This window comes from Pseudopipra pipra, chromosome W, assembly GCF_036250125.1.
Source record: "Pseudopipra pipra isolate bDixPip1 chromosome W, bDixPip1.hap1, whole genome shotgun sequence".
In the NCBI taxonomy this organism is placed as follows: domain Eukaryota; kingdom Metazoa; phylum Chordata; class Aves; order Passeriformes; family Pipridae; genus Pseudopipra; species Pseudopipra pipra.
This window is the reverse complement of record NC_087580.1, coordinates 13,685,352-13,711,294: the sequence shown is the minus strand read 5'-3', so window position 1 is coordinate 13,711,294 and position 25,943 is coordinate 13,685,352. Positions and strand designations below refer to the sequence as shown.

General features: G+C 52.9%; 2 protein-coding genes and 1 long non-coding RNA gene across 3 annotated transcripts; all 3 read left to right on the top strand.

Moving 5' to 3' along the window:
* Window positions 1–1,900: 1,900 nt before the first annotated feature.
* Window positions 1,901–3,293, top strand: LOC135405196 (uncharacterized). The gene is made up of 2 exons (XR_010425790.1): window positions 1,901–2,180; window positions 2,998–3,293. It is a non-coding gene; the product is annotated as an uncharacterized LOC135405196 (long non-coding RNA).
* Window positions 3,294–16,288: 12,995 nt separating this feature from the next.
* Window positions 16,289–21,318, top strand: LOC135406041 (hydrocephalus-inducing protein homolog). The gene is made up of 9 exons (XM_064640571.1): window positions 16,289–16,348; window positions 16,510–16,707; window positions 17,338–17,437; window positions 17,967–18,066; window positions 18,259–18,427; window positions 18,713–18,933; window positions 19,966–20,020; window positions 20,634–20,838; window positions 21,206–21,318. Exons 2-9 carry the CDS (start codon window positions 16,561–16,563, stop codon window positions 21,316–21,318), a joined length of 1,110 nt encoding a protein of 369 aa, XP_064496641.1. The 5' UTR covers window positions 16,289–16,348; window positions 16,510–16,560.
* LOC135406030 (hydrocephalus-inducing protein homolog) lies at window positions 21,318–25,882 on the top strand. The gene is made up of 7 exons (XM_064640556.1): window positions 21,318–21,439; window positions 22,022–22,173; window positions 22,936–23,131; window positions 23,622–23,730; window positions 24,325–24,570; window positions 24,889–25,034; window positions 25,376–25,882. Exons 2-7 carry the CDS (start codon window positions 22,067–22,069, stop codon window positions 25,865–25,867), a joined length of 1,296 nt encoding a protein of 431 aa, XP_064496626.1. The 5' UTR covers window positions 21,318–21,439; window positions 22,022–22,066; the 3' UTR covers window positions 25,868–25,882.
* The last annotated feature ends 61 nt before the right edge of the window (window positions 25,883–25,943 follow it).

The following is a 25,943-nucleotide window of genomic DNA, read 5'->3' as shown; positions in this document are numbered from 1 at the left end:
ATCCCATTTGACAGTCTCTTCATCTGATTTGGTGCCTTGTCACCCACAAGGAGTTAATTCCACTGCATTCTGTCTCTTGTTCCGAAGGGGAGAGCAGCACAAGTGCTCTTGTGCGTACACCAGTGAGCTCTGAGCTCTGCCTACACCGACACCAGAGATTTTGGTTGTGGCCTCTGTATTGTGGGGGATATCTCATTATGGAGCAGCCCAGGCCCTGTGTGATAGTACGCAGGAGTCTGGAGAAGCATCATCTCCAGAAAGTCTTGCTTTTTCTGTCATTATTGCCAAACACACTTATCTTGGTGAAGGTTCTTTCTGAGTTTCTGAATCATTGTGAGTCCTGTAAACCCAACTTCCCCATCAGGGCATCAGCAGTTGGAGACTTTCCCAGTGAGATCATTCACATCCCAAAATGCCCACAGCCAGCTCCCACCCCACATGTGCCATCTGGAGAGCACTTTCTCCTAAGACAAGAAGGAAAAAGTTCTTTCTAGGACTAGTCAGTCTTGGGCTTCTCCATCCACAGGGCTCCAGCAGGGGAACTTAATCCTAATGTCGAGACCTGCTGGATTTATAGGGGACCAGGGAAAAGGTCAGAGGCTCTCCAGGGTTGAAGCACAGGGACTGACAGCTGACCATAGTCCCCAGGGGTGTATTAATAGCCGTGGTGGTGACTGCTTTGATCAGTGGGTAGAAACCAATACTGTAGTACACCAGTCCAATTTTGTCATCTTTCCAGGCAAAGAAACCTGAATGTCCTTTCTATGCGGCCAAGTTTGGAGGCCCAAAGGTTTCCCTGCTCAGCCTGGCTTTCTGGGCTCTGCTCAGTGATTCTTCCCTCCTCTGCCTGCAGGTGGTCAAGGCAGTCCCGGAACCACCTCACACCATCGTGGAGAGGAGCAGCCACGAGGTCGAGCTTGTCCTCAGTGCTCAGGTTGACTACGCTGAGTTCAAACTGGACACGGTCGAGGTTCAGCTGAAGCAGACTGAGCTCTTCCAGACAGAGATAAGCACGTGAGTGCTGGGCACCGTGTTGGCCCTTTTCTCCTAAACTTCCAGACTTTGAAATACTTTGTTTGGGCCACCCAGGGCAGCAATTCTGAACGTGGCAGAGTTGCCTGAGGAAGGTGGTACCAGGAGCCCACCAGACAGTGTTACTTTAGTACTTGCTTTTTATTCCTCCTCCTTGTTTTTCAGTTTCCGGATGTCCAATACAGGGAATGTAGCCCTGAAATACTGCTGGGAGGAGAATCTGGAGGAGGAAATACCATCAAAGAGTTCTGGGAGGCCGTTCTTGTCCACTCAGACACGTAAGTGTTTGGCTCTGGGTGGTGCCTGGGCCATTTCAGTTGATAGCTGAGGGCCTGGGGAGAAGACCCTACCACTTCACCCCAAAACATTAATTGTTTTTTCATCCCTGTCCACTTCCCTGCTGCAGCTGGAGAGTTTTCTCCTTACCCTCTCTCTGCCTTTTAGCCCTTCCTGTTCTTGCTCTGCCGCTTGTGCTCTGCACAGGAGCTGAGCTGGGCTCCAGGGACAGCCATGTGCTGGGTCAGGACTGGGAAGGGGGACATCGGGGCACCTCTTTGGGAAGTCTCTGAGACTGGGAAAAACCAGGGTGGAACAAGTGAGCTGCCCTGCAGCCGCTGTCTGGATGCAGTTCCCCACTCCAGGGCAAATGCAAAGTCACTGTCTAAAACCAAGCCTCCTGCCCCGGCACGGGAGTGTGTGCTGCAGGCAGAGACCCTGCTCCCAGCTGCTCTGTCTCCTGCTGAAAGTACTTGGCCAGAGGCACTCCAAGTGCATTCCAGCTCTCTTCTATCCACCTGCAGCAAGAGGCAGAGTTGTTGGGAACAAAGGATTTTGTCTTTGAAAGATGTCTTCTTCCCTCCTGCAGGTGATTTCTTGTCCTCTACTGCTGAGGATCTCTGGGAAAGGAATCGTGCAAGGCTGGTGCAGCAGGCATTGCCGCTCGAGTCAACTCAGCCCCAGCCAACTCAGCCCCAGCCAAGTCTGCACCTTAACTCCTCCCTGGAATTCTCTCCAACTCCCGTCAAGTACCCACCACTGTTCTCCATCGAGCCCCACTGCGGTACCATCCCTGTTGGCCAGAATCAGATTTTCCGTGTGAAATTCTTCCCGACGCGTGTGGGGGAATTTAAGGCCGAAATACTGTGCAGGTAGGAAATGTCCATGTGCTTTCCAATCCATGCTCCTGGTGGGTATCACAGGATGGGCCATTGGGTGCACCCTCCCTGCTCAAGCAGGGTCATCCCAGAGCACATGGCACAGGATTGTGTCCAGAGGGTTCTGGAATACCTGCAGTGAGGGAGACTCCACACCCTCTCTGGACAACCTGTCACCTGCACAGGAAAGAAGTTCTTCCCCATGTTCAGGTGGAACGTGTTTTGCATCAGGTTCTGCCCATTGCCTCTTGTCCTGTTGATGGGCAGCACCAAGCAGAGCCTCTGACACCCTCCCTTCAGTCCCTCTGACTGGGGTGGGTGAGCGTGCAGCCCTGGCGACAGCCAGCCCCAGAGAGGCAGCAGGAACACACAGCATACAGGAGCACAGAGAGATGATCATCTGGCCAAGGCCAGATGTCTGTGGAGATGTCTGTGGATCTGTGTGGAGACAATGGGAAAAGACACTGTATGAAACACTAAGCTCCTGCAGGGCTGCAAAATCTGGAATGGGAGATCCAGAACGGCTGTCAAGGGGCCAGCCAGTCCCTAGCTATGCTTCCTTATGGGGCAAGCACAACCTCCTTCTCCACCTGGAACCCCATGTGCTGCAGTTGGTCCCCAGGCCCATAACTGGTTGTGATTCTGCCCTTCCACCTCTGCTGCCTCCATGGCAGGCAGTGCAGTTCTGTTTCATTTGCTGCTCGCTGCTTGCCTGGAGAGAGGATGTGACACTGTGCTCTGTGAGGAGACAGGTGAGCGGCTGGCTGGCTGGAAATGTTCATCTGGCTAATACCAGTCCCTTTCTTCCTAGACTTCTTAACCTGAAGCCATCTCAGAAGAGCCCACGGGTGTTTGTGATGGGGAAAGGCTGTTTGCTGAAGGCTGATCTGAAACGCTTTACATCACTGCAAAAAGGTGAAACCCAGAGCAGCAAACCCAAGAAGAAGGTGCAGCGGTCAGCAAAACTAGAGTGACACCATTTGTGTCATGGCTTCTCCTGCTCGTGGTTTCCCAGCCTTCAGCAGAGACCTCCCCAGCTACTCTTCAAGCCCCAACACCCATCTCTACCTCATCTGTGTACTACCTAATAAACTGTGTCTCAACGCACGACTTTTCTCACTGTTACTCTTCCAGTTCTCTCCCACCTCCCTGGGAGGGGAGTGAGCAGGTGTCCGTGTGGTGCTTGGTTGGGAGCTGGGGCTCAGCCATCTCCAGGAAAGCAGCTGTGATCAGACATCACCCCCATTGCTCCACAGCCTGCTCTGCTCTCTTAGGAATTCCCATTCCTTGGCCTTTGTGTCATGGGTGGGGTAGTGAAGTGTCCCTTTGGTCACACCAGGAACTCTGCATGACTAATGTGGGAGGAGCACTGACTGTACCAGGAACTCCAGTTTCTTGGCTAAAGGCTGGGGTGAAGGACAAGAGTGGCAATGATCAGTTATCCCCTGAGAGCCTTGGAGCATTCGCTACCTGAACCGTAGCCCAAGGGGAGCGCTACCATTGCCTCAGTAATTATTACAATCCAGCTTTCCTTGGGACTGGAAGGTTCAGCCTTCACTGTCCCTTGCTCCATTTCCAAGGTACTTCCCAAATGCCTCGATTTAATGAGACTGAAGTATTTTGCTAAGGAGGAGGAGTTATGAGGAAGACCAAACTCCTCTCTCTAAGCAATTGTAAAACCAAAATTAAGAGGCTCCAATTGAGGAAGTACGAAGAAAGAAAAAAGTACCAGCCCTTTATTAAAGGAGATATGTATATTGGTAGAACAACAAAAGAACACTAAAAACCCCACAGAATAATCGTGTACCCAAAAACGCCCTTCCAAAAGGAAACAGTTGGGTACTTTCTGCCTTTAGGCACCTGTAGTGGTTTGGACTTTGTTTTCCCCCAGAGGCTAAGAAAAGTAGTAGAGCCCAAGGGGTGGAAACCCCTGGAAGTTTTGAAGTTCTGCCCAATGGGCGCTCCTGCAAAAATGTCAACGTTCCACAAGCTCACCGGAAGAGATGAGTTGTAGTTGGTGGTTGAGGAGAGGTGGCCATGTTGTAGAGCCTTGAGGAAGGGGCTCTGAGCCCCTCGGGGCCTCTGGCCCCCTCCCAGCCCCGGCTGGGGGGATTGCAGAGACCTGGAACAGTGTTAGACTGGACTAAGTGTTTGTGATTAAGCCGGGAGATGTTTTCTCCATGGGCACAGAGCAGCAGCCGGCACTGACCAGAGAAACGGTGGCAGAGAGCCAGAGATAAGAACCTGAACTGGAGGAGCAGCAGAAACAACATGCAGCGCCAGAAAGGACTCCTGGAAGGAGAGCTGGGAAAAAGAGAGCCAGCAGCTGAGAGACAGAGTTCTGGGGGTAAGAATCATACCAGATCCCCCCAAACTCCTTTGAGACCTCTGAGAAAGGAGGAATACATGGACTCCTATTTTGGAGAAGAGTTTTAGACATGCAGCACCGGAGAGAGAGAGGAGCTAAGAAGCTCAAAAGACGTCCCGGAGCTGGACCGGGACGGCCAGATGGAATGCGGGGGGAGTTGACCTTGGCTCCCCCCTCGCACTGCTGCCACGGTGGCAGCCTGAGAGACAGGGCACAGAGGCCCTGCAAGCTTGAGTCTCCTGGAGATACCAGACCGTCACGAAGACCCCCCTGTGTCTTCGTGATATGACGTGGCGAAACGACCTTGTCTGGGGTTACGAAGCCCACAGAAGACCCCTTTACCTGCGTCAAGGGGGCCGAGGGAGCTTGGATACCTCCCTCGTGAGTGCTGGCAGAAATCCAGCTATCAGCTGCTGCATGTGGAGAGGACAGACAGATCGCTGCCTTAGAAGATGCTGCTGCTTAAGAGACTGGAAGGGATCTGTCCTTCTTTCCCTCCTGGACTTTTATTTCGAGGGGAGAAGAGATCTGATCCATTGTAAATACATATGTCATGGTAGAGATAGTTGTGATCGTGTGTATAATGTGATGTTATATTTATTTGTACAGTCATTGTAATATATTCCCTTTTCCCATTTGGAGTCTGGTGTGTTTTGTCTGGAAAAAACCCATCTCACATTAGGTTGAGGTGTGGGAGGGGGCTTAGACTAGGGAATTAGGATTTTGGGGCTATCTCAAACCATGACAGCGCCATTCTAATCACGGCCGGCAGGGGGCGCTGTTGGCACACTGGAGGGGCGGAGCCTGCAGTGCTCGGTGGTGGCCGGCAGGGGGCGCTGTTGGGCCCCGGTGTGAGGGAGGAGCCGGAAATGGGGATTTTCCCACACGCACACCGGGAAGGGAAAGGGAAAAGGGGACAAAGGGGGCTCTTCCCATGAAACTCACACTGTCTGCAGCTGGCTGTGGATGGGATTTCCCCCCTTTCATCGATGGACACGTGCCGCTGCCAACACGGGAGCAGAGGGGGGAAAGGGCGACCTGCTCCCCAAAGGATTCCTCTTGCAGGTGGGTCAAACCTCTCCGATGAAATCCGAGCAGGTCTGGGCTGGGGGCAGAACAGGGCACAGGAAAACAGAGGCAAACCAGGGCCAGAAATCAGCCAGGTGACCAGGCCGAAAACAAAGTGAACCTCGGACCCCTCCAACATACACCTTCATCCGAGTTAGGGCAAAAGTAAAGTGCCTCCCGTTTCTGAGGAGAGAGAAAAAAACCAAACCACCCCACCCCTCCCCACAGTCTTCAGATTACCATCAGCTTGGAATGTGGATCTCCTAGTTAGTTCCTTTGTGTGTGTCAATTCCCCTAGGCAAACACCTTTCTTTTACACTGATGCAGAGGAAAGAAAAAAATTCCCCCTTGTTTTTTTAGAACAAGTAAACTTATGACACCAGCATCAGCCACTGTCCCAGAGCTTAGCTGGGTAAGACAGCCCGCGCCAGTGACAGGCAGAAGAGAAGGTTCTGTGGAGACCTCATAGTGATGCCGAGAAAAAGCAGCAGCAGTAAAACCCAAGAGCCACAGATGCTATTAAGCTGGTATTTGTTATTTCAGCTCCACCACCCGCACTTCAGGCCCAGAGAAAGACTCCACACACCAGCACACACGGGACTGCAGGAGGAGGGGAGCTGGACCAAGCTCTGCAGGAAGGTTTGGGAATCCAACAGGGGCCATTTGCTGCAGGGAGGTTTGCAAAGGGAGGGAAGAACAGAATCCGGGAGCCTGCATGACCCGGCTTTGCCACAGAGATAAGGGAATCTTGACTTGCTTGGTCAGACAAAATTTTATTAAATAGAATGCCTGGGGATAGAGGAGAAAAAAAGGAAGGGATAAATACCAGCCCTTTGCAAAACAGTCTGGCTTACATTCCTCGTCCAGGTCTTGAAGAGATGCATTTAATGTAAGAACATTGAGAAGAAAGAGGGTGAAAAAAGAGGAAAGTGATGAAAATGGGGAAGCAAGGTAAGGGGAGGCAATCCAAACAAAGCAAGGCAAGGCATGGCTCAGTTCTTAGACCTTGGTGAGAAAGATTAATCCCAGCTCTCCTCACATATGGGAGCTCATCCCCTGGCGCTCTGTCAGCACACAAAGATCTGGGAGGCTGTCCAAGATCTGAATCATTCACCTTTGCACGGTGAGGGGTGAATCCCTTTGGAAGTAAACCAGGTTCTCTCTTCTAGTGAATCCAGTGGCTCTGATGCATCCAGGGGGCATTTTCGCAGGACAGGGAAGCAACGGTTTATGCAAAAATAACCAGGGTTCCTAACTGTACTAAAAGACAGGTTCATGCAAGCAGTGCCAGTGTGTCCTGCAGTTTTCAGTCATCCAGAGAAGAAAGTGGTTCAAAGAGGGTGTTCTCCCCACGGTACCTGATTTGCCTGAACAGATCAGTCTTTTATAACTTCTGAAAGAGTCACGGATCAGTCAACATTCCCAACCTTGCTGCTCCGTCCCTGGGATTCCTGAGCCCTCACAAATCCAGCCCAGGGCCCACTCGCTCCCATCCCAGCCCTGCAACACTCCCCAGTGCCCTGCAAGCCCTGGCAGAGGCCCAGCAATGCTCCTGCTGCCTGGGGAGCTGAGCCCTCCCTGTGCATTCCCCACCCTCCCAGAGCACAGAAACTCCCCGCAGGGCTCACTGGCAGGGGGGGAGCTACAAGGCAGCAGCTCCTCCATCACAGGTGCCTTCTAATGAAGCCACAACTCAGCTGAAAAGGGGTTTCAGGAACTCAGGTTGGCCTGGGGAGGGAATGTCCTCTCCCAGGCGAGGGCTGAGGATGCTGCTGTGGCTCTCAGCCAGCACTAGCACCCACTGAGAACTCTTCTTAAACTCGGAGGTGTCACTGATGAGAACAGCAGGTCAAAAACCATCAAAGTATTCAATTAGCCAAGGGACAAGCACAGGGCATTTTTTCAAGAGAAAAATCTGAATTCACACAGACACATGGTCCTAATACTTTGCTTACTTTCCCAAGGTATTTGTGCCATTTTCCTATGAGTTTTATCTGTCTCATGGAGGTGTCAATCAAAATTTCCAAGAGAAAATGAAAGTTTGCATGAGAGAAAAGTCACCATGATTGTTTTCTAATCTACCAACTTAATAACATAAATATACAGAAAAATTAAATATTCTTATTTAAAACCAAAACAAATCACTGAGATACCCACATTTACTTTAATTCAATGCTTTAACTCAAAGCAACCATTCACATGCAGTTTATCCACATACCAGCAATCCCTGCTTGTTCCCAAATGTTGTCAAAGATGCAGCCTCCTCTTTTTAACTCTCTGCTCCAAAGATCTCGGGTGGAGCCCAGGGCAGGCCAGCTTTGCTCCCAGGAACCTGCCAGAGCCCTTCTTAGGTGGTGCCAATTTCACAGGCAGCGTTTCCCAAAGCTGGAGGAAGCCTGAAAAGGAAGGAAACTTCCCCAAAGCCAAGCCAGGCTTTTCTCAGCACCTGAGCTGCTGCCCAGAGCCTTTGCCTCCCCGCACTCAGGGCCTCCAAGGATCTGCTGGAGAGTCCCTGGGGAGGCTTTGTCAGGAATGGCCCTTGGGGGGCTCCTTAATGCTTCAAGGGACTGCAGGATTTTCAGAGCAATTTGGATTTTGCTTTTGATTTTGCATTTCTGAGAGGTTTGTGCAACCATGGCCTCCAGTTCTCTGCTGTAACGAGTCCCGTGAGAGCCTCAGACAGTGACAACCCTCAGGGGGGCTCGTTAATGCTTCAAGGCACTCAGGGTTTATTGAGGTACTTCTTTTGACACTGAGCCTCTGAGAGGTTTGTTAAGTCATGGCCTCCAATGACCTGCTCTAATTAGTCCCTCTGTCAGTTGGGACACCCAGTGGGGCTCGTTAATGCTTCAAGGGACTGCAGGGTTTTCACAGGACTCTGTGTTTTGCTTTCCACACTGAGTGTCTGAGAGGTTTGTGCAATCCTCTGCAGTTACCTGCTCTAATGAGTCCCTTGAGAGGCTTTGTCAGTTGTGACACTCTGTGGGGCTCATCAAATCTTTGAAGTAGTTCAGTTTTTAAGGGCACTTTGGCTTTTGCTTTTGACACAAAGTCTGTGACAGATTTGTGCAATCATGGCCTGCAGTGATCTCCTTCAAGGAGTCCTTGAGGAGCCTGGATTGGGCATGGCCCTCAGTGGGACCCATTAATGCTTCGAGATACGTTGAGTTTCTCTTCTGACTTGGACTCATGGAAAGGTTTGTGCAATCTCCTCTCACAGGAGAACCTCACCTGAGGTTCAAGGACTCAGCACCAAGTGCACCGTGGGGACCACGGGGCTCCTTAAAATCAATCAAGTGCTAAGAAACCACAGCTCTGCCTTGATTTTCCTCTAGTCTAGTGCAGTTAATTAGGAAGTTTTCTTAATACGCAGAAATACTTCAAAGAGGTTCTAATAAACATGCATTCTTCTTTTCAAGGGTGTAGTTTCTTACTTTTCTCCTTTGAGAAGAGTTGATTGCAGCTTTCTCTGATTGATATGGATCCAGGGTCTCTCCTAAGGAGGTTTGGACTGGTTGGAGCTTTCCCTTGAGGTCTGACACAGTGTGGGCAACCTTGCTCCACATTTCCCAACCCCATCCTTTCTCTGCTCAGTCTCCTGGGTCCTGCTTTGCTCACAGAACTCAGCAAAGAGGATTTTTTCTTCTTTTTTTGCCACAATCTGAAGCTCATGAGGTTCACCTTTGGTAACAGACCCTCCTCAGCTGTGAGCCAAGTCCCCGCTGCCAGCAGTGAGGTTCAGCTCCCCCAAGGCAAAACCGTGCCAGAAATGTTTTAGACACCCAGGAAGTGAAATAATAAACAGGAATAAAGAGTTGGTACTGGGGGGACACTTGGGGATCCTGAGGGGCACTTATGGGGCAGTTTTGGGGGGGACATTTGGGGGACACTTGGGCATCCAGGGGGGCGCTTTGAGGTCGGGGACCCTGCTGGGGCTGGATGCCTGAAGAATGGACACACAGCCCTGGAACCATTGGATCTCCTGGATCATTGAAGTGCCTCTAACAGAGGGTGCACGGCCTGCCTGCCCCTCCTGAGCACCAGCTCCATCTCCTGTTCCTGCCCAGCGGCTTTCCAGAAATCCAGGGCTGGGTGTGGATTGAACACTCTGGCAAGGGACAGGATAAAGTTGCTTGGCTTCCACCCTTGGTGTCTCAGTGTTTGTGATCTTGGGAATCCTCATGAACCTGGAACAATGCCAGATTATCTGTTGTCGTGAGATATGTACATGGAGACTGTTTTGATCTGTGTTTAAATCTTCCTTGAAAATATAACTGATAGAAAACAATGTAAAAAAAAAAGAAACTGAAAAAAAGAAAAAAAAGAAAAAAGAGAGAAAAGAAGAAAAAAGGAATAAAAAAGAAAGGAAAGAGAGGAAAAAAGTGGGGGGAAAAAAAGAAAAAAGATTAAAAAAAAGAAAGAAAAAGGGGGAAAAAGATAGAAAAAATAAAAAAGAAAGAAAAAAAAAGAAAGAAAGGAAAAAGAGGAAAAAGAAAGAACACAGAAAAACAAAACCCCAAAAACGTCCTGTCCTATTTCTGTTCAAGTGCAAAGGGCCGCTTTGATCCGCCGCACGGACTACAACTCCCGTGGTGCCCCGCGCAGGGCGCAGGCGCGGCTGCGGGCGTGCGGGCAGGGACCGCGCGCTGATTGGCTGCGGCGGTGCTCTCTAAGGGCGGCGCGCGCGCAGAGCGCCGTGTTGGCTGCCGGCAATCCATGATGGCGGCGGGTCTGTGAGGGCTGGCGGGGGGTGCGGGAGAGCGGGGCTCTGGGGATCCCCTCGGGGGCTGCGGGGAGCGCGGCTGGGGGGGGGAAGGCCGGAGGGCTCGGGAGGGTTTAGCGGGGTGTTTCGGGGGTTCCTGGGGACGTTTTGAGGGGTCCCTGAGGTGTTTCGGTGTCCTGAGGGGACTCGGGGGAGATTGAAGGTCCCTGAAGGGCTTTGGGGGTCTCTGAGGGGGGTTTGGTTTCTGAGGAGATTTGAGGGGGTCCCAGGTGGGCTTTGAGGGTCTCTGAGGAGGTTTGGGGTTCCTGGGGGGCTTTGCGGGGAACTTTTAGGCAGTTTTGGGGTCTCTAGGGGGTTTAAGGGGTCCAGGCGGTTTTGAGGGTCCCTGAGGGGGACTGGGGGGTCCCTGAATGGGCTTGGGGGGTCCCAGATGGGTCTTGCGGGTCCCTGAGGAAGTTTAAGGGGTCCGGGGGGGAAAAGAGGTTTCTGAGGGGATTTTGAGGAGGTTTCGATGGGTGGAGGGGTGGATTTCTGAGAGGATTTCAGGGGTTTTGAGGGGATTTTGGGGAGTCCCCTAAAGCCCAGCAGTGGGGTTCCGGGGGTCCCCCAGCTCCCAGGGGAGGAGTCCTAGGGATGCCCTCCAAAATCGGGGGGGGGGGGGGGGGGAATATACTACATCCGGGTAAGGGGATCCCAGTGCCCCCAGTATATCCCAATAACCTCCCAGTGACCCTCAGTATGGCCCAGTAACCCCCTCAGTGACCAGCCAGTGTGTCCCAGTGACCTCCCACTGCCTGAAGTATGGCCCAGTGATCCTGCAGTGAGCACCCAGTAACCCCCAGTATGGCCCAGTAACCTGCCAGTGTCCCCCCATGTGTGCTGGTAATCCCCTAGTAACTCCCCAGTTCTCTGCCAGTGACCCCCAGTGTGCCCCAGTTCACCTCCAGTCCCTCCCAGTGCCCTCCCAGTGTCCCTCAGGAACCCCCCAGTCCCTCCCAGTGCCCCCTGGTTCCTCCCAGTGTGTCCCCAGTAATCACCCAGTGCCCCTCAAAGCCCTCCAACTGTTTCCAGCGTGTCCCCAGACGCCCTTGGCCTTTCTGTGACTGGGGGGGGGGGGGCATTTTTGGGGTCAGACGGTCCAGGGGGGCTCCTGGGGTGAGATGGAGGGTTGAGGACATCAGGGATGGAGTTTGGGGACAGTGGGGAGGAGTTTGGGGACAGTGGATTTAGGGGTGTCAAGGGGGGAATTGGGGCCATGGGGAGGCCCTGGGGAAAACGGAGACACCAGGGGGGTCTTGGGGTGTTAAGGAGGGAACTGGGGACACAAAGAGGGTCTTGGGGACACCAGGGGGGTCTCAGGACTCACCTACTGGTGGTGCTGCCCATCCTCTCCCCCCCCCCAGGCCCATTTAACCCCCTCAAATGTCCCCCAACCCCCCTTTTCCATTTAATCCTCTCCCCCTACAGATCCATTTGACCCCCCAATGCCCTCAAGACCTTTTAACTCCCCCAAATGCACCCAAAGCCCTCCAAAACCACCAAATTCCCATCCAACACCCCAAGATCCCCCCAAATCTCCCCCAGCTCCCCCCTCAAATGCCTTCCAACCCCCCCAAGAGGGGTCACCCAGCACCCTAGGACAGGAACACAGTGGGCTGTACTGGGGTCACTGGGCTGTACTGGGAGGGCACTGGGGGGTCCTCAGGTGTCCCACGACAACGTGGCCCAGCTCCAGGAGAGATCTGGGGAGCAGTGAGGAGCTACTGGTCTGTCCTGGTTTGTTCCCCCAATCCCCAAAGCCCCTCCCCAGTTCCCCCAGGACCCTCCTGCACCCCAAAGCCCCCCAGGGCCCCCCAGGCCCCTGACTTGGTCCTGCTGCCCCTTGAGGATCTGCAGCTGCTGCAGAACCAGGCATTTCATCAGCAAATGTGCAGGTGACCCCAAGCTGGGGGTGTGTTGATGTGCTGGAAGGCAGGAGGGCTCTGCAGAGGGACCTGGCCAAGCTGGATCCATGGGCAGAACAGGATCAGACATATTCTGTCATCCTGGGGCAGGGTTCAGGGTATCATGAACCAAGTGCCAGACAAGTCCCACTCTTCCCCTAAACACAAAGATGAGAAGAAGAGCAGTAAGTCTCCGGAGAAGCCAGAGAAGAAGCGTCTGGAAAAACATGGCAGCCACAAGAGTCTTCAGCGGGAAGGGGAAGTTGCAGAAGGCTCAGTCAGAAGCCAGGATGCCGGAGTGCCCTGCTTGGACTTCCACGTCACGCGTCGTGAAAAGGTGTTTAGGAGGATCCTGAAGAGCAAGAAGCTGACACCACCAAAGCAGGTAAAAGCCTGCAAGGCTCAGATGCTGAACTTGCCGTGGTCTGGGGCCCTGGAACAGTGTGCCCCCCAGGTGATAACAACACAGAGCCTTGTCAAGGCCACTGATGATGTTGCACAATAGCTCCGCAGTATCTCTGTGGATGGGGAGGTTCTCAGCCTCCCTCAGATGTGTGGAAAGTGGGAGTGCTCTGTGTCCAAGCATCCCATCTGTTCAGAGAATTTCTCAGTCTGGAAATCATTAAAAATGGTCCCAGGGCAGGGCAGCTCCCAGGCATTGTTCTCTTCAGCTGAGTCACTTGGGAGAGGTTTCTCTCTTGGTCCCACTGTAGGTCCTGCCTCTGCTCTGGAGCCTGCTGACCCATGGGACATAAAAAAGCACTTGTACTCCGTGTAAATCAAAAACTCCACTGCCAAAAGCTCAGGGCCTTTAGGGAAGGAGTGTGAGGATGAAGGTGACAGGAGTATAAAAAGGCTTTTCTCTTTGGTTTTAGATCCTGCACTCTCTGGGACTGGGACCTCCCATTCCCCCTGGCTCTCTTTTCTCTGTGGTCCCCTACCCAGAGGAGGACAGAGTCCCCACAGCATCACAAGACCTCAGACACTTCATCCTTGTTGAACCTGAGGGTGCTGCTGCAGAAGATGATGTGGTGGGTACTCCTTTTGTGCCTTAAGTGAGGGTGCCAGGGCAGGGGACAGGTTGGATGGAAAAGGGTCACCGTGGAGGGGCAGTGAAGATGTGATGGGGCCCCATGTCTGCAGGCATCCTTTCCACCAGGGATGAGAGAAAAGAGACAGCTCTGCTGGAGACACAGAGCAGTTCTGTAAGACAACAGGAAAAAAATCGCTTAAACCCATCAACCCAAGAGTCCTTGGTGGGGAGAGGGTCCTGGGTAAGGAGGGGTGTCCGAGGCAAGACAAAGGCCAATAAGGAAGACCAAGTCCATGGGCACTGGTGATTATTTATTCTCTCTCCTGTTGGCTAACAAATCCCCCATTCTGCTTTCCAGGAGGGGGGTGTCTCAGGGCAGGTCTCACCTCTCTCTCCCTTTTCTCTCTCCCCTTATGCCAAGGCCTCAGAGGCAGAGGCACAGGACCACTTGAAGGAGGGGAAAGCCACGAGCAGACACAAGTCTAGCAAGGAAAAGCCAAACTCCCCCCAGAGCCCGAAAAGTCTCCAGGATCACTCCCCAGAAACACCCCGAAGTTCACCTGAGCCAATGAAAAGCCAACTGCAGAGTGACTCAACCCTCGAGAGACCTGCCAGGTGAGCTGCAGGGGAGGAGGTGATCCCTGTGCTTCACGCTCATCTTGCCAAACGAGGTCCATCGTCCTCAGCTCCGCAGCGACCCTCTGCCAGTGCCTCCATGGGATGGCGAGTGCACAGCCCTCCTCCTTGTCTCCTTTGCCCCTTAGCAATGTCTGAAGCTTCCCTTTTAACTGCCAGGCTGAGAAGGTTCCGGTGGATCGTTCCTGCCCACGGCGAGGTGGAACTGAAGATCCGCTTCAGCCCCACAGTGCCAGGGCAGTTTGACCAGCTGATGAACTTTGAGATCCTGGGCTCAAAGCGCCTGTACCAGTTGCCCTGCAGTGCCACTGCCCTGTACCCCAGCATCAGCCAGAACCCACGGTAAGGCTGGGCCACAGGAGCATCCCACACTGCACCCCCGACCTGGGAGCCAGGGCTGCCCCTTGTGACCTTCTGGCTGGGGCAGATGGTGCTGCCTGAGTCACCCAGCATCCCTTCCTCTGCTGGGAGCTGGGAGGCTGAACTGGTACCTCAGCCACCGAGAAGGGTGATGGCTTTCTGACTAGATTTCCTACTTGCAGCATCTCAGAGCTCCTCATTCCCCATTGTCTCTGCCCAGGCTGGTGTTTCCTCGCTGGAGGAAGAGCAAGGAGAAGGAGGACATCATTTCCAAGGAATATGTCATGAGCACAAAGCAGTTCCACTTTGGACCGCTGCTTTGTGGCAAGTCAGGAGAGTGGTATGTGCTCCCTGCTCCCAAGTGAGCATCCCTGTGTGCTGCCTGTACAGACTGAGATGTCAGGAGGGGATCTCCAGGGCCTTGTGCTCTCCTGGACACACTTGCAGACACACTGTCCCAGTGGCACAATGCAGGGCAATCCCAGGCAGAGACCTGGCAGACACATGGGCTTGAGGGAGCACAGATGTGTGAGTGTGAGCAGATAACAGGCAACTGAGCCTTGGAGGAGCTGCTTTGCCAGCCTGGTGGGTGCCCTGGTGTCCAGAGCCACCAGAGCTGCTGCTGCCAACCCGAAGGTGACTTGGGGCAACCTGTGTCCCCTCCACATCTCAGCTCCACCCCTTAGGAAATGAAGTTTATGGTGCTTTTTCAAGTGCTTTGAGCTTGACAGGTAGACAAACAAGCAAGTATTCTCTAGATGGTTTTGTAAACCTTTCATTAATCTCTAATAGTAGTGAGATTTTGTGATTTGACCTGCCAATATGTGTGAGTCAGAGGGGAACTTACAGCAGGAATTGCGTTTTCCTGAGATTCCAGTGCATCCACAGTGCTGGAAAAAGTCTGCCTAAAAATGTTGTCATTGTAGCTGTTGGCATATTTCTGTTTTTAATGTCACTCTTCTTTTTATTTTTTTAATAATATTTGAAGTTAAGGTCTTGTCTCCATGGGAGCTCTGGAAGGCCAGGCTGATGGATGGTCTGGGATTTCTGTTTGCCTCTTTAGCCCTTTCATTCCAAATTCAGTTGCACACCTCAGGGAAGGGTCATTTGTTATCTTTCACATTCCCCTTGGGAACTGATGCTTTTGATTTCTTTCCCTCAGACTTTTGAGCTAACCCACAGTAGTCTGACGACTTTTCTAAAAGAGATAAGCAAAACTCTTTTGCAAACATCTTTTCCAAAGCCTTTCTCTATCCTCTGCAGGGAAGGCACCCCAAGAAAGAAGGGGAAAGAACCCTTGTGCCTGGTGTATTGTTGTTTTTCCAGGCACTTTTGAATTTAAATTGTGTGAAACACTCTTGAAATGGCCTGTGCATCGTCACGCTTCTGGGGTGCAGGCACCAGGTATAGGGGCAGCATCAAAGCCAGGCAAGGATGAGCACACAGACCGTGCCTCGTGCCCCTGACAGGGATCCTTTTTCTTCCCCTGCTTGTTAGACCATGGTCTTCCAGTGCCACCTCCTGCTGCCAGCACACAGTGCTTTCCTCGGTGTGTGGTGAGGGCAACAGTCTCCTCTGCAGCCTTTTCCCCTTCTCTGGACAGGTACAAGGCACAGAACTGCCCCGGCAACAGCGAAAAGTTAACCATCCTCAACGACTCCCCCATGGAGGCAGAGGTGCATTTCTCCTTTGAGAATGACAGCAAAGGAGAGACGTTCCTTTTGGACCCTCCCAGCATGAGGCTGCAGCCCAAAGAGAAGAAGGTAGGAGGTGAGCAGGTAGGGCAGGCACCGCAGAAGTGCCGTTCCTCCTGCTCACAGAGGGCTCTTTGTATTTCTGTTTGTGGGGACGGGTTCAGAAGCTGAGTGTTTGGGCGTACCCGACTTCTGCTGGCCTCCTGGAAGACAGTCTCGTCTGCTGGATCAAGGACAACCCAGAGCCAGTGGTCTTCCAACTGTGCTGCGAAGGGGTGCAAGTGAAGCTGGGGGTCAGTCCCCAGGAGCTGCATTTCAACAAACTGCTTCTGCACAGGTCAGTCATCCCACGGCTGAGGGCACTCCAAGGCTCGTGACAAAGAGAAGAGGTTTGACTCTGGTTCCAGAGGCTCAGATGGAGCTGCTTTGAGCCGCATTCAGTGGCCAGGCTGGTGTGACCACCCAGCACTGACACTGAGTGTCTTCCTGTCTCTGCAGGACTGAGACCCAGACCCTGGTCCTGAGAAACGACAGCCCACTGCCCATGGCATGGCATCTCAGTGGGTGGACGACCTTGGAGATGAGTTCTCTGCATCGCAAGGCAGGGGCATCGTTGGGCCCCGCACAGACTTTGAGGTGAAGCTGAATTTCAAGGCCGAGAAGATTGGCATCACAAATAAGATGATCCAACTAGAGGTGAGAGGGGCTTGGGCCTGCCTGGCAGAGCAGGGCAGAGCAAGCAGCCATGTGCTCTTAGGGACAGAGTCAGGGAGAGCTGCACCTGACAGACACGGGGGTGCTGTGGCCCCAACTTCTGCCTCTGTGCTGGGTTGGCCGGGTGCCCAGGCTCTGCATCCAGAGCCTGTACCACAGCCACCTTGCTGCTGTGCAGGCTTGAAGGCTGTTGTTTGGTTGTACAGACCAGCATTTGCTCTGCACCCTTTCTGGGATTTTGTTCCCTGTGGTTTAGAGGCTGCATTTCAGCAAACATGCGAGGTGATTGACGAGGAGGGCGCTAATTGTCAATGCCACCTGCTCTGGGACACCTCACATTTCTTGTGGTGGTGTTTACAGCCCTGGCCCTCTCAAGGGTGCTTTAGCAGCACCATTCCCTGCTGTGGGAGTGCAGAATTGGGCTGATAAGGTTTCCTACTGCAGCGGAATCCTGCCGGGGCAGCCTGAGATGAACAGGTTAAGAAAACTTGGGAGTCCCCAAACACTTGTCAAGCCAGGGAGGCCGTGGGGGAAGCAGCTGGCAGAGACAAGGACTTAGAGGCTGTCTTCCAAAAGAATGGTCTAAGCAGTGTTTGTTTCTTGCTGCCTCAGGTTTCAGATACAGAAAACATCCTGGGCATTGTTCAGGCTGAAACCATCAAAGTCTCTGTGGAGGTCTACGATGTTAATCTGAGCATCAACATGCCTGAAGGTCAGTGGATGCCTCCCAGACAACACAGTCCAGATGCATTTTACTACCTTGGCAGGTGGGCAACCAAAGCCCTTGGGAGGGGATGGCATAGCAGGCAAGGGTGGCACAGATCCATAAAGCACAGACCTTGCAAGCTGCGTGAAGTAAAGCACTGTCAGGGCACCAACAGCCTTGAGTCTCTCCCGTCTGAACTTGGAAATGTGCAGCTTCATGTGCAGATTGCATTTGGTGCTTTGAAACAACAGTCATCTGAACAGGCAGTTGGCTCAGCAGAGCACATAAAGTAGCTGGATTTGTGCTTGGAAGCAAGGAAATGGAAACCAAGCTGCTTGGCTTCTACCCTGCAGATACTGGAGTGAGAAGAGAAAGGGCAGCCAAGTAGCTAGAGAACACTTCTGAGAAGGGACACTTGCTGAAGAGGGTTTTGTGCCATCCAAGAACTCCAACTGTGTAGCTTGTGAGCTGGTGTGCTCTGCAGCAGCTCACAAATATTCACCACTTCTTACCTTGCTCTGTGGGTTTTCTGCAGGTCCAGATGGCAGCTTGGAATTTGGAACCATTAATGTCCTGGATAATAAGAAGCAAGTCCTGAGTCTGCAGAACAAAGGCTTATATGACTTTGAGTACAGGTGAGTCCAGCTGCCTGGTGCTGAGCTTTTCCTCAGGCTCCCAGGCCTGCGTTCTCCCTCTGTCCATGGCTAGAACCTGTTCCCATGCTGCTCCCTTTTCTTTTTTTTCTGGTCCTGTGCAAAGTGCTGGCTGTGCTGGTGGCACCTGTGCTTTCAACTGCAGAGGTCTTCATTCTTTCCCTTTCTCCACAGTTTCAAGCTGACCACTGGAAGTGCCAAGAGGGGTGACTTGGAATCTCCCTTCACTGTCCGGCCGCAGGGGGCTGTGCTGAAAGCCTCCCAGCCACCTGTGAAAGTTGAGGTCCTCTTCCACCCCACGACTGAAGTGTTTCTCGAGAGCAAACCCATCCTGCTCTGCCAGGTGAGCTGCCTGGGCCCGGCTGTGTTAGCACAGTGTGTCTTGGGAGCATAAGCAGGAGAGGTGTCTTGTGCAAAGCAGGCTTTAGCTGGGGCATCCTCTCTCCTACACACACAAACAGAGACTTCCAAAACCATTTGGGAGGCTTCATAAGAGAGCTGGAAATCTGGCTCTGGAAGAGGCCTTTAAAAAGGGAGGGTGAGCTGCTGGAGACCTGGGCTGGGGTCAGGGGACAGAGGTAGAGGCTGGCCTCTCTGCTGTGTTTACCAGCCCCTCCTCTGGTTGCAGGTCATTGATCTCAAATCGGGTCAAGGAGGCGAGACCGTTGCCACCATCCCAGTGAGGGTGTCGGCGAGAGCTGTGTACAGCAAGTACAGCATCGAGCCTGCCTCGCCCATCGACTTCGGTGCCATGGTTAAGGGCACCAAGAAGAGCCAGGTCTTAATTGTGGAGAACAAAGGCGCCCTCAACTTCAAATTCCTCATCCGCCAAGCACCTCCACTGCAAAGGTAAGAGAAGACCTGCCCCAGCCGTTCTGTCTGAGGAGGCACCACCACACAGCTGGTTGTGTGACAGGCAGTGATGCCAATTTTATGCCCCCAATAAGGCACGGACGGAGTAACTGCTCAGAGACAAAGTTTGTAGCCTTTAAACAGGAGGTATGTTTTATTCACGGTGCCGGGAAGCAGCCAGGTCTCCCTGGGGAAACTGCTTCGATCCAGCAACTCACAGCTGGTCTTTTTATACAATTTTTGGCAAGTAATTGCATCATACATCATGAATATGCATAATATTCTGACATACATTTTTAATATTCATAACAGGTGGAGTCTAGGCGGAGTTAGAGGTGTGGTCTTCAATTTGGGGAGAATCTGGGAGGGTCGTTCCTGTTCTTCAGCCTCATGAGTCCCCGGCCCTCCTCCCATCACCATCACGAACTTCTGTGAACTTTCCTACTTTGGCTACCTTTCTAGCTTATTTGGCGGAGGTTCCTGATATCTTGGCAAGGATGCCTGGGTTTTAGCTCATCCTCTTTCCTTATCAGCCTTTGTTTTCATTCTATATACCAATTTTAGCCTCTTAGTTCCTTCTGTTTTCCTGAGTACATATGTTTCTGTTCTTTTGTGTCAATGTATCCTGCATTCTTTAATGAGTTATGGCCTCTGCTGTCTCTAAGACTACATTTTTTGTGCTTCTGCTTAAATCTATATTCTGAATTTAACTCTCTGCTTTTCGTATGGTTATATAACAATTGCTCTCTAGGCCTTGCCTGGCTTCAGCAGCCAGACCTGGGTTATTGTCCATTTGGATTGCTGGCTTGGAAAGAGGGAGCAAAACAACACCTCAGTATCCCCGTGTGTGGGACAAAGCTGGTGACAGAGCTGCTCTGTCCATGAGCTGCAGCAATGGGTGCTGCAGGCAGCTCCCCGGGGGCCATCGAGAGCAGGAAGGCTTTCCTGCATGGGGAGGAAGGCCAGCTTTAGCCTCAGACAAAGGCAGGGGAGCTCAGCATGACAGATGTCTCTGCTTTCTCCTCTCAGTTCACAGCAAGAGGAATCTGCCCCCTCGGTCAGGGAAAGAAAACGTTCCACACAGGTGGGTGGCTCCTGCTCCTGCCTAGCGTGTGCTGCTGCAGGGGATGGGGGAGGATGCAGCTGTGCCCAGGCTGGGGGTAGGACAAGGTCTGCGGGATGGAGAGTCCATTATCTGCTCAGTTCCACTGACAGTCCCATGCTCTGGCTCTGACCTGCAGTTGTGGGGTCAAGAGAGGGGAGCAGGTCCTGTGTTTGGTGGCTGCTAGCCAGCACAGATCTGGGAACACCACAGGAGCAAACTGTCCCCATCTGAACTCCCAATCCATAGAGCACTGACAGCTCTGCTTTTTCTTCTTCCCAATCCCCTCCCTCTCTCCCGGCATTTCTCTCAGTCCTTTCTGCTCTCCTGTACCCCTGGAGGTTGAAGGTTCCCAGCTACCACCTTCATTCTCTTCACCCCAACTCCTTTCTCTCTGCCACTCGGGACAGACGTGCAGCTCCTCCTGGCTTGTTCATCTCATCCTGGGGCTGCCTTTGGGCTGTGGAGTCATCCTTCCCTGCCCTGCCACTGGGTGCTCGGGCCCAGCTGGAGGCCAAGGCGTGGCATCCTCCTTGCTGGGGGTGTTCAGGGCACGGCTGTTGGGCATCAGACTGTCCTGGTGCTCTTTCTGCAGGCTCAGCTCACTGCAGGTGTGTTCACGGTGTCCCCTTGCTCCGGCTCCGTCGGTCCTGGGGGCCAGCAGAAGATCACAGTGGATTGCAACACAGGAGCAGAGGGGAAATGCGAGGAGCAGCTGTACATTGACATCAGCAACAGAGACCCCAAGGACAATCCCCTCGGCATTCCCTTTACCCTGACTGCCGAGTCCTGCTTCCCAGGTACGTGCTGTCCACAGGTTGCCGTGGGCAGTCCTGCTGCTGATCAGCACCTAAACTTGCTACTTGGATAGAGAGGCACCCTGGTCCTGAAGTCCCACCTTAAAATCCTCAGAGGCTGCAGTCCTTTTCAAGTCCACCATTGGGGAGAGGCTGGGAGGGATGTGTGGAAGCATAAAAGGAAAGCAGTGCCCTTTAAGACTGAGGTTGACTGAGCTCCATCCTCACTGACTGAGCTCTCTCATCCAAGGCTGGGTTTTGCAGTCACCTGGACAGAAAGGGCTTATCAAGCCTTCTGAGAGGCCAACTGGGTCCAGGTAAATTCAGCAGAGGTTCTCCAGCCTCAGCCCTTCCTCTGGTCTGTCTGCAGCGCTTGTTGAAGACGTCACGTCCATCTTTGAGCAGTACCCGATCCACAGCAACGTCAATCTCCACCAGACGTTACAGTCGGTGCAAGGCCAACGGTGTGTTCATCAGAGATGATAACAAATTCATCTTCACCAAAGTTCAGGTTGGGCAACAGGCCACGGCTCGCTTCAAGATCTCTAATGGCAGCAGTGTCCCATGTGATGTGGTCCTCTCCATCAAAGCCTTGCCTGGAGAGGTAAGAACAAGAGGCCAAGGTGAGCGCTGCTCTCTAAAGGCCATGTGAGAGCCTGCCTTGTTCTCCAGAGTCATTGTGTTCTCTGGCCCAGCTGGACCAGTCCAGCTCAGTGCAGGTCGAACTGCAGGGCAGAGCAGCAATGCCAGGGGGGCACTTGCATTGAATTCCACATCTCTCAAGCAAATTTTGGCTCACGCTTCTGGGTCTTTGGTGGGAATCCTTCTGAACATCTCTCGAAAGCACACTCAGAGAGGGGCTGTTACAGACCGATGGGGCAGAGCTCAAAGCAGAGCATTTCCTGGCTTTTCCTTCTCCTGAAAGGCCAGTCCGGGGTTATTTGAGGGGTTTCTGTGCCATCCCAACCTCCCACATGTGCTGGGGTGGCTGCCCAGCCCTCAAAGCAAGCTTTTGCTCGCCTGGGTATTGGCGCAAGGTCAGCATCCCCTGGCATGGAGGGAGCCTGCCCAGGGAAGCATGAAGCAAGACAGGCTGTCTGGGGCTGTTCCCAGGGATGCATCTAGGAATGTACTGGGTCACATTGAAAGATGTGACACTAACACTGCACTGTGGGTTCCCCCCAAGCCTCACAGCCTCATCAGCAACATCTTCAAATTGGATCCTGTCGAGATGAGCATTCCTGGCTTATCCCACGCCTTTGCTACAGTGACCTTCACTCCAGAACAAAAGGAGGACTACCAGTGCACCTTCACAGCTTCCCTTGTTAGCCCAAAAAGGTAGTGACCCCGTGAAGTACTGGGGGGACCGTTCTGGTAGCTGCCTCTTCTCTTGGTGCCTCTAATGCTTTCAGTGCCCTTAGGCAGAGTACCTGGCATGAGATATCTAGGAGGCATTAAGCATTAGGCAGAGCAGAGCAGGAAAATGAGGAGGAGACTTCAGGCTGTGTGAGGGACTCTGAAGAGAGGGCCTCAGGTAGCCAGCTGGAAGTTACTGACAAGTGCAACAGCTGAGCTGGGGCTTTCCAAGGACAAATGCTCAGATGAAGCAGTTTCTGTGCCAGCAAGTCAAGATTTCCTCCTTATTTGTGTAAAAGGAAGTGATCCTGTGTGGTTTCACGCATACATTAAGCTATTTTTTTATCAGGGGAGTGACTGGAGCTCTTATCAAAGAGAAGCCCAGTTCCTCTCCCTGGCACCTGTGTACTGGGGCTCTGACCTGCCCTTCCCCAAGCCTTTCGTGGCTGAACTGGAACAGGGAAGTCAGCTTTCTGCCCTAACAAGCAATTCCTTCTTTAGGATCCTTGGAAATAACCTTTACTGACGGTGGTGTTGATTTGGTTTTCCCTTCTTGCTTTTGTACTGTTCTCATGGTGTGCTTTTGCTTGTTGCATGTCTCCTATCACTGCAGCCAGAGGATTTGCCACGTCTCATCTGGTGCCTCGTTATTTATCTGCTGTATGGCATGATTCAAATGAGGGAAATTATTTAGAACTGTTATTCTGGAAGGCTCTGGCTGAAATGGTTTCTGTGCCTCTCCAGCAGGTCTGTGAAGATGAAACCCCAAGAGCTGACCTTCACTGTCAGTGGAGAGGGGCACGTGCCTCAGGTGACAGTCGAGTGCCCGGGCCTTCGGAGTAAGAGAGGAACCCCTGTGCTGCGCTTCAGGAGGCTCCTGCTGGGGGATTCACAGACACTCCCCCTGGTCCTTCGTAACAATGGCATCATACCCACAAAGGTAAGGACCTGCTCGGGGAATGCTCTGGGCTGGGAACAAGGGCTTGTCCTGTGGAGGAAAGGTCCCAAAAACTGTGATTTTCTGTCCAGTCTTTCCTTGTCAGTTGAACACAAGACAAGAAAGGTGGTGGGGTGTTTTTCCCCCATCTCCCAGCTCACATTTTGTTCTCATGTGGGTGTGGGTGACGTCCCAGTTCCATGAGATTGCATTTGATACTGGTTGACTCCATTTTAATTAAACTTAGTTGTGGTTCTGTTACATTCTGCTCGTGACTGACTGTCCTGTTTGGCTCTATGTCAGTTCTATCCATATGCTTCTGAATACCCTTTTTTCCCTGTGTGACTTCACGTAACCTTTGTGCTGGGCGCTGTGTTTGAGGTGGGGAGGTGGTCTGGGTTCCCCGTGCTGGACCAGCGGCCGTACGGGCTCAACCCCCGTGCCAGCCTCTCCTCACACCAATGTCATTGTGCTCCGTGTTCCCTTTTCTCAGTTTACAGTTCATATCATGGATGACCAGGGAGTTTTCTTCCTGAAAAGCACGCAGTCCGCACTCCGTGCCTTCCACACTGCAGACATGGAAAAGGACTCCACTGGAAAAGGTAAATTCATTAACTGTGCAGCGTGATCATTCACAGAGGGAAAAGGTGTGCCCTGTTCTTGGCTTGTCTAAGCAGCAGCCACATGTTGGACATAGTTTCTTTCCTTGGTCTCTCTGTCCCCCGAGCTTTTCTTGTGGACTCCTTGCAGGGTTTCCTCCTAGCAAGTTGTAGGAAGTTTTTCTGTTCTTCGAGACACGGTGGGTTGAGCTGTGGGGGACTATCACCACCTCAGTGGACTGGCTGAGGTCTTTGCTGCGTGTGGGAAGGTACCAGCCTGAAGGGAGGCAGCCCTTGAGCACACAAGCCAGCCAGCAGAAGCCAAAACCGCTCTTTGGCTCAGCCTTCTGTATGGCAGGAGCTGGCTGGAAGCAGATGGAATGAGGGCTGGGCGTTAACCTGAGGTTAAGCCGCTTAAGTGGTGATATGTGTGATGGTGGCATAGTCTTGTGAACACAGGAAGAGGGTCTGGAACCACTGGTGGGAGAACCTGTGCTTAGAAGCAACTGATTCCAACCTCTTATTCCTCGTATAGCCCAGGGAAATATTTCCTCTGTACAGCTCTATCACTTAACTCTGATTCCCATTGCCGTGCAGCCAAGAAGCCTTACCTGCTCCTGGAACACGGGCAATCAGCAGAGTTTCATGTGTTTTTCAAACCCACCCTGGCCCAACGTCTGAAAGGGAAGATCCGTGTGCCAGTGTCAGGCAACAGTGAGATCGACATAGAGCTGGTGGGTGAAGGCCACAATGATGCCTTCACCCTTGATAACCTCCCCGGACTAGCAGAAGACAGCCAGGAGAGCAATGCTGAGGGCAATCTGGAGGACGACATCATTGAGGGTAAGAGAGGAGAGGCTGCCAAGGTAGAGCGAGGAAGAGGAAAATGTCTGGTCATGCGTGTCCTCTCTCTAGCCAGGGCTGGGCTGTCACCCACTGGACTTGGGGGCCTGTGAGCTTGCCAGCCATGCACACAGAGCAGTGTGTGCTGTGCTGCTTGTCGCTGGGCACAGGCACAGCCACGGGCTTGGGGACCTCCCAGAGGGAGGGAGGGAGGGAGGCTTGGAGGAAGGAAGAGCTGAACATACACGTGTCTCTTAAAGTGAGGGGGGCGGATGGACATCACTGCATGCTGAGGTCTCTTGCTCTTCTTCTTCACAGCTGTCAGAGCGAATCACATAAAGTTTGGGGAGTGTGCAGTCAGGGAGCTCTGCAACAAGACCTTCACAGTCACCAACCGCAGCAAGGAGGAGGTGATGCAGTTTGAGTGGCTGCTGGCAGATGCCCCGTTCCAGTTCTCCCCCAAGGTGAGCTGGGACAGCCCTGCCTTTCTCAGTGGCTCAGGCCCTTTCCTGGTGTTCCTGGGAGCTGGCAGGGAGTCACCACATACCAGTGAGAGCCCGTTCCAGTGCCATGCAGGAGATGCAATCCCTGTCTTTGCTGGGGCAGGGCTGTCAGCCCAGCAGAAAAGGCTCCGCGTTCTGGGAGGTGGCACCTTCTGTTCATATTTTGCTCTGTCAAATCTCACATAAATCCTCACTGAGGTGCTGATTCCCAGCACAGCTGCTCGCCATATCAGTCCCTTTTGCTGTCAGTGCTGCCCTTGCCAGTGATTCCAGTTTGGTCTTGACTCTCTGGTTCTCCCTAGGTGGGACACCTCCAGCCTGGCTGTGCCAAGGATATCAGAGTGACCTTGAAATCCAAGGTCCCGGTCACCATCAAAAGGCACTCTGTGAACTGTAAGGTGGCCAAGATCAAATACCAGCTGCCACCAGAGGAGGTTTGCGACTGGGACGACAGAATGGGCACTGAGAAGTGGGAGGATACCACCGAGAGACTCCCGGGAGCCCACTGGCCTTTGAAGCGGAGGGTAAGAAGCACAGCAGCAAAAGCTCACCGAGCTGCTGCAAAAGGACCTGCCGACAGCAGCAGAGCACCAGCGCTGCTGGCAGAGCAGCTCCTGCCTCCCCTGGGCATTGGCTCCAGCCGGGAGGTTCACCAGCAGTGCCTTTTGGGGAGAGGCGGATGCGCAGTGAGCGGGTGGGCTCACACCACAGGGGGAAGCCTTTGGGCAAGAGACCTTTATCCACACGCAAACTGCCGGTCTGTGCCACGAGCCGAGTGTTGCAGCCCGTGTTGAGTGGGAGGTCACGTTTGATTTTATCCCATTTGACAGTCTCTTCATCTGATTTGGTGCCTTGTCACCCACAAGGAGT

Bases quoted from the DNA above. Each gene is read 5' to 3' on its own strand.
- LOC135406041 (XM_064640571.1), top strand. From the start codon at position 16,561: ATGGCATCTCAGTGGGTGGACGACCTTGGAGATGAGTTCTCTGCATCG. The intron at 17,438-17,966 runs GTCAGTGGATGC...GGTTTTCTGCAG, and splicing joins GAGCATCAACATGCCTGAAG to GTCCAGATGGCAGCTTGGAA. The intron at 18,067-18,258 runs GTGAGTCCAGCT...CTTTCTCCACAG, and splicing joins TTATATGACTTTGAGTACAG to TTTCAAGCTGACCACTGGAA.
- LOC135406030 (XM_064640556.1), top strand. From the start codon at position 22,067: ATGAGCATTCCTGGCTTATCCCACGCCTTTGCTACAGTGACCTTCACT. The intron at 23,132-23,621 runs GTAAGGACCTGC...CCCTTTTCTCAG, and splicing joins ATGGCATCATACCCACAAAG to TTTACAGTTCATATCATGGA. The intron at 25,035-25,375 runs GTGAGCTGGGAC...GGTTCTCCCTAG, and splicing joins CGTTCCAGTTCTCCCCCAAG to GTGGGACACCTCCAGCCTGG.